The 7,603-nt window shown below is 40.5% G+C and overlaps 1 protein-coding gene across 1 annotated transcript; it reads left to right on the top strand.

Moving 5' to 3' along the window:
- Positions 1–3,607: 3,607 nt before the first annotated feature.
- LOC122774795 (kelch-like protein 38) lies at positions 3,608–6,791 on the top strand. The gene is made up of 5 exons (XM_044034315.1): positions 3,608–3,772; positions 4,351–5,565; positions 5,653–5,794; positions 5,884–5,989; positions 6,099–6,791. Exons 2-5 carry the CDS (start codon positions 4,352–4,354, stop codon positions 6,386–6,388), a joined length of 1,752 nt encoding a protein of 583 aa, XP_043890250.1. The 5' UTR covers positions 3,608–3,772; position 4,351; the 3' UTR covers positions 6,389–6,791.
- Positions 6,792–7,603: the final 812 nt, after the last annotated feature.

The raw sequence follows: 7,603 nt of genomic DNA on the forward strand, positions 1-7,603 counted from the left end.
CCACTACATTAGTAATACCTGAACACAAACACACACACACCTCCCACATATGAAGCAACATATAGCACATGTAAAGACACACTCATGTCCACTGACACCTCCTTTCTTCCACACAGCCCACACAGAGTAGCTGTTCAAACAGACATAAAGGAAGCCTGTATTCTCCAGGTTGCTCAGCACCTATGACTGAATGACCATGTCGACAAGAGGAACCCTGGGAGAGCAAGAGAGGGCACAAGTGTGTAAACACAAAGCATCATTCCCCCGCCACCCCCACATTTGTGTTGCCACAAAGCACCATTATTCTTTACAAATAGCATGTCCTGTATGTGTTGGTTACATCAGAAGAATTTTAAGCAGCTAACCGTAAGCCCTTTAAGGCCCTCATCCCTGCCTGTGCATGTGTGTATGAACACACTCTTACTTACCTTCCCACCACAGATCGCCCCACACTACCCCACACTCTCTCTGTGTTCCTCAGTCTCTGTAGGCTTCTCCTCAAACCTCCCTCTCTACGCTGGACTCTTTGTCGATTCACAGATGGATGTCTCTCCATCAAAGCTAGATTACTGCTCTCAGTGTTGCCAGGCATGGATCTCTTTGCACCTGGGAGTAATGCCCCATGGCAGATTGACTCAAGAGATTATCACATGGTTTTCACCGTCTGATTCAATTGTTTTGGCTATCTGTGTCTGAGTGAATTGTTTTTTTTTTCAGATTTCACTGCAGTTATTTGGGTGACTTAATGGCTTTATTTGTAGAACAGTTCTGCTGGCCTGAAGAGAAATCTTATCAGTTTATACTCTTGTTATGTTTCCTCCAGCCTTGACAGCCTGTTGCAAGTCACAGGGCACAAAGCAAAGTTTTTATCTTTCTGAAATTTGAATAACATTAGCCTGACACCTAGTGGATAGAATACTGCTGGTCTAAAATAAAACCTGAATTTATTTTCTTCTTTTATTGATACAGCTGCTACTCTCTTTGTTTTCAATCTGTGGGAGCAAAGCTTGTTTAGAATAGAATAGAGTAGAGTAGAATAGAATAGAAATACTTTTATTTTTAGGCTTTATGACTCATTCAAGTGTAGAATCAGTGCAACCTCTGACAAGACAGTGTCCCTCATTCTGGAAAAAACAACAACTTATAAATGGGGAACAGAAAGAAGTATTACAAATGAACGTGTGTGTTTTTTGTTTTATAGCAGGATGAAGTGCTCAGCACTACTGCCTGCTGGATACCGTGATGGTTGTCAAATCCAATTGCACGGAACAGATTAAAAAAAAAAAAGGATCTCATTCTCTTTCAGTTTGATTTAATAAAGAATTAATTAAGCAAAGGCAGGTGAAAGAGAACCACTATCTGGCATGAATAAGAATTAGGGCTCACTGTGTGTGTATATATATTTTATAATGCTCAGATTCTAGGTTCACAGAATAGAAAATAGTAATTTTGATTTCACTGTGCATGTTTTCTTTATTTGACCATTTGGCCAAGGAGAGCAGTCAGGTTTTTAGGACTTCAAAGGACATTGCATTGACTTACATGCGTTTCCTGAAGACTTACTCTAACCTTGTGCAGATTTAGGTCCCCACAACATAAGAAAAACCCAGCACACACACACACAAACACATGTTCGAGCAGAACAAAGCCTTATGTCTAACCCTAACTTTACCCTAACCATAATAAAATCTTAGCCCTGAACTTAACCAGTTCCCCATAAACCAGAATTTTGCTAATTAGGGCCAGGTTTGGTCTCCATGGGGACTCCTGGTATCAGTGTTTATAGCAGAACAGGCCCTAAAGAGGTAAAAAATACAAATACACACACACACGCGCACACACAATAATCAGTTTGATCTAAATCCCCTGCAGGCTCTATTAGACCATGTGCTTGCAAGAAGATAATCATTTGGTGATATGAAGGCACAGCTGCATGAAAATGCTCTGGTGCAAACTGTGTGCCAGAGCCGTAACTGCTTATATATGTTGCAGCCTCAAGGCAGACCTAACATCATGATTCACTTTTGTCAAGGTGAAGAATGACAAACAGATAAGAAAATGTGCTGAACTTAGAAAGGATGCAATCAGAGTTTTCAATATTAACAGAGCAAAACACAAACAAGCTGAGCTTTTGCACATGTCTACACAGATTGTTGGGATAATTTTAATATACACATCAATTACTGTACTAGGTTGAGTTTGTACTGATGCAACCACTAGATGGTGCCGTTGAGTTAGATGCTGCACACCAGTTGTGGCAGCCTAGTATACAGTGACTATATCTTTTTATGCCAACATAGTGTAATCAACAGTCCACAGAGTTAGACAGTAAACATGAGTAATTTATGGTCTCATCTTGTGAATTTGTTGTGTCATCCACACTGAGCTGTGTAGCTATTTCAATGTGATTTGCAGAAATTTATAAACAAGACTTGTTACAGAAAAACATCTAATTTCTGTGCATCTGACAACTGTGAATACATTGGTTGTTTTTGTGCCCACATTTCAGAATAAGCCCAACTACCTCGAGCTTTGAAACAAACACAGTATACACTGTAGCCACTATGTGTGGTGTGTTCAGTAAGCATGTTTTAAAGAGCATCAAACAACTGAGATTGGAAATAACTCAGACAGCAGACGCATGCATCTGTTACTGCAACTTAATCATGATAATTCCGAAAACTTGTTACATTTAGGAGGGTTTATTAGCAAAAGGTTAATATGCTACCTATATGTATGTTTATTCAAGTGTATAATTTATTTAAAATTAGATAGAATAAGCCTTTTAAATATACTTTAGTGAAGGGCCTTGTATTACGTAAATCACCGTCTTTCTACAGCAGAACAGACTTGTGTTTTCGCACTGGAAATTTACTATGCCAATGAAGATGAACTGACCTGCCCACGTCAACCCGATGCATACATCAACAAAAGAGTAGGATGAAATGGCAAAGAGGGAGTGGACAAGAGGAAAGAGTTGTGAGTATTTACATTCTGTCTGGTCATGCAAAGAACACCATCACTCCTTGCGCAGTGTGCCCGAGAAAGGAAGAGATGAGCAGAGGATCCCTCTGTTTATTGCAATCTGCAGTCTCACCATTAGATGTGACTAATTCTCACACATGGACCCTTGAAAAATAAAGATATTTATTTTAAGAAAAAAAGGGAAAACAGAAGAGGCCGCAGTCATTTTTCTGTTTTGCAGTTCCTCTTTTGCAGGCATCTTCTCATGTGTGTTTTTGTATGCTTGTGTCTCTGCAGTCAGGCGACAGAGTATGCAGCCAACAAAAAGCACAAAAGTATTGGTGCTGTTTTCACTGCTACAACATGCCAGACAGAGACAGAGATGACAGAGTGAGCAAGAATGCAAATAAAGACACAAAATGGAGGTCGCATACAGGCAAAAAGAAACAAAGCAGGACTAGTATGCTGGAGAGCGAATATGTAATAAGAGAAGAGTGATGGGGTAAGACAGATACTGAGAAAGCGTCCCAACATGTCACATGTGAGTGCAGTGCCATTGCCAAACTGAGGCTCTATTTTTAGGGGAGGAATGTACACAGAGGCCTCGTGGAAAGGGACCATAACAACAAACAGAATGCAACACACTCCTGAAAACAGACTGCTCCCTTTGGACCACGCAGTCACGCTGCATCAACACAAGAGAAAAGAGGAAGAAAGGAACATGGCAAGACATATTTCCGAGATCTGACTCTGAGTATTCAGTATTCAGACCAAAGAAAACATATACAAAGGCAGAGACGAGGAACAGGTAGGTAGGACACATAGTCGAGAGTGGCTTCATGAGCCCCAAACTTTAGCTCTGTCTGATGATGGCATGCCGTTGAAAACATTTTAAGAATAGATCAAGCATGAGCTTCACCTTGTTTCATAGTTACATGCTGAGGTGCTGTGTTACACTTCTGATATCTGCTGAGACATTTGGCAAAATAATTAGGCTTGGCCCTGTTCACAAAATATCTGCACTGTTGAACATGGTCCATGTCCCAAAAGGTAAAGTTCTAAGTACATATAAAAGGTTGAAATAATTGCTATTTGGTGTTTTATACTAGACTTTTGGACTGAGATTTCACTGAAATCTTTTAGTATTTTAAATAAATATATGTAATATATGCATATAAATGTGTTAGCCTTGAAAAGGTACACCAGATCATTTATTCTTATCATTTATCCTATGTATATATATATATATATATATATATATATATATATATATATATATATATATATATGTATATATATATATGTACTATTATTATTATTATTATTATATATAAAAAGCCTGAACAGCAGATGGTTCGACAATAACAGCTTGTTCTCCACCCCCAGCATGGATCAACCAGCACTCTTCCACTACAAAGACAAAGAGCAGTCCTCCAACCTGCTCTTGCAGCTCAATGGACTGAGACAGGAAAACATCCTGACAGATGTGTTACTGTGCTCAGAAAACGCAGAGATCCCATGCCATCGTAATGTCCTGGTCTCTAGCAGCCCTTACTTCAGAGCCATGTTCTGCCACAACTTCAGAGAAAGACAGCAGACCAAGATTGACTTAAAGGGCATCTCCTCAACCATTCTGAGAAATATCATTGACTATATTTACACTGGACTCATTAGCATTAGCATTGACATTGTGCTGCCTCTGATGCAGGCAGCATCCATGTTGCAATATGGCCGCCTCTTTGAGGCCTGTTCACATTTCCTTCAGGATCAGATGAGTCCAGATAACTGTTTAAGTATGATAAGACTCTCTGAGATCATGAATTGCAGCAGTTTGCAAAACAAGGCAAAGGAGATGGCTATGCAGAGTTTCTCAGATGTGTCAGTGTCTGAGGATCTGTGTGAGCTCTCCTTACCTGAGCTCATGGGATACCTGGAGGATGATGGACTCTGTGCGGAGGAGGAACAGGTCTTTGAGACACTTGTTGCCTGGATCCACTATGATCCTGTGTCAAGACGTGGCACCATTAGCGACCTTTTCAAGAAAGTTCGCCTTCGGCACATCCACCCAACATACCTCTTCCAGTTCATAGCCAACGATCCTCTGATCCAGTCCTCCACCCTCTGCACAGAGCTCATCGACTCTGTGAGACGCCTCATGTTCTCCATCAACACCAAAGGCATCGGCGACACAGCAGTAGACTTCAAACCACTGTGGGTGGCACCAAGGCGATACACCTACAGTGATATGCTGGTGCTGGTGGGAGGGAGAAAGAACAATCAGCAGACCTCACGGGAGGCCCTTGTCTTCGATGAGAACAGCCAGAAATGGCAGCGGCTTGCCAAGCTGCCCATTCGTCTATACAAGGCCTCTCATGTTGCCCTTCACAGTGTCCTGTACGTTATGGGAGGCCTGACGACAAACACAAAGCATAGTCAAGTCAGCAAAACGGTCTACACACTGTCCCTCAAGACCAACCAGTGGCGAACAGTAGAGCCCATGTTGGAGCCACGCTTTGCCCACCAGAGCGTCTCCTACCTCCACTTCATCTTTGTCCTGGGCGGCCTTGGCCCTGACCGACATGTGACAGACAGTGTAGAGAGGTGAGATTCTGTTACTAATAATCTACATTTGCAGTATTAAACAAAGTAACTTGACAGATGACAACATACGGCAAAACATGTTTTAAGGTACAACAGTATGTTCAACCAGTGGGAGACTGTGGCAGCCATGCCAGAGGCTGTGCTGCACCCAGCAGTGGCTGCTACAAACCAGAGGATCTATATGTTTGGAGGAGAAGATGCCATGCAGAATCCTGTCAGAGCAATACAAGTAAGACATAAATACCTCCTCTTAATTACTGCAGCTGATTTTTTCATTTGAGTGTGGCTTAATTCATTCATTCAATCTTCTTTCTGCAGGTATATCACATTGCTAGGAACATGTGGTGTAAGATGGAGAACAGAACAGTGAAGAATGTGTCTGCTCCAGCTGCTGTTATGGGTGACAAAATCTACATCATTGGAGGTACTTACAATAGGAAAGACAAGTCAAACAAGTCTTGAGAAAAGAATTTGCATTGTTTAGGTCAGCCACACGTGCTGCTCTTCTCATTTTAAAACCTGCCCTGTCATAGGATACACCAGGAGAGTGATCGCATATGACACCAAGGCCAATCGGTTCATCAAGTGTGCCAACCTGAAGGAGAGGAGGATGCACCATTCTGCAACTGTTCTCAATAACACACTCTATGTCACAGGCGGACGTCACATCAACAGTCATGACATCATAGAGGACTCGGACAATTTCGAGTGCTACGACGCAAAGACAGACACTTGGACGTCTAAGCGAACTCTGCCCTATAAAGTGTTTGACCACGGTTTCCTGACTCTGACATGTGTCTCACAGACATGGGCCAAGGCATAGCTGAGGCAGAGTTGACCGGACTTTATGTTGCAATTGATGTTTAGTCAGTGTTTCAAAGTTTCAGTTACGTAAATGAGTTTGAAAACCGTCAATTAATATTTTTATGCACAAAAGAAATTCCAAACAATTACCTATATGTAGTTGTTCTGCACACTAATAGCTGTCATTTGTAATACTTTTATATAGATTTCTGAGTTTAGTTAACCCTTGGTGCTGTGGGAATTATACACAACTCCTTATATGGACATCCTGGGGGTGTGTGCGTTTATAGCTCACATATTCAGGCTTTAAATAATGTGTTTTTTTAAGTTATGATTAATGTTTTATCGCATTTTTGGTAGTGATATGATGTAGCAACAATTGTGCAGAAGTCACAAAATAGACTTTTCTTTTCATTCTTAAAAACGAGTCAAAAATGTGAAAAATGTTTTTGACTATATGTTGTGCTGAAAAAAAGGATATAAGACACTCTATCTTGCCCATTCTTATAGCCTAGTAAATTCTACTGCACAGCCACTTTTAAATTCAGAAAGGCTGAAAGTGCTATTTTCAGCCAGCCAAATATGAATCATAAGATGTTTGGTAGTGGATCACCATCTGTCACAATGTAAAATGATAATTGTGTTATCGTATTGTATAACACTGCCAACTAAATAATTATCTAAACAAAATGCATGAGAATGTTGAAACTTCCACCATCATCTTTGTATCTTTACTCTATGTGAAATAATAATTAACTCTGCTTTTTAATCTGTGGCTCATTGAATGGCCTCACTATAGTGTTAATTTCTTTTCTTTTTTTCTAGTAATAAATTTTAAATATTTACACATGGCCTCTCTGTATCACCCTATCTGGAGAGTATGTCCTAACAGTGACTGTGAATGACATATGAGCAGCACGTGTCGTGTCCTGTACATCTCATCATGTGTCTATTTGACTAAAAACTCCTGTCCACACCGGCGCTTTACATGTCCAGGCAGGTCTGGACAGGCAGCATTACACATTTAGAAGATAATGTAAATTAAAGTCAAGTCATCTCCATTGGATATATGAGCTTTAAGGTTCTATGGAAAGCACAGATGCACAGGAAAATGGCAAAGATTCAGCTGTCAGAGCAGAATCTCACAGGTTATTTATTTGATTTCAGAACACCTAGGTTAACTGAGAAGCAAAAGTGACTTGTGAGCTTCCTTTAAAAATGACAACATTCATAA

This window comes from Solea senegalensis, linkage group LG9 (genome assembly GCF_019176455.1).
Source record: "Solea senegalensis isolate Sse05_10M linkage group LG9, IFAPA_SoseM_1, whole genome shotgun sequence".
Classification (NCBI taxonomy): Eukaryota; Metazoa; Chordata; class Actinopteri; order Pleuronectiformes; family Soleidae; genus Solea; species Solea senegalensis.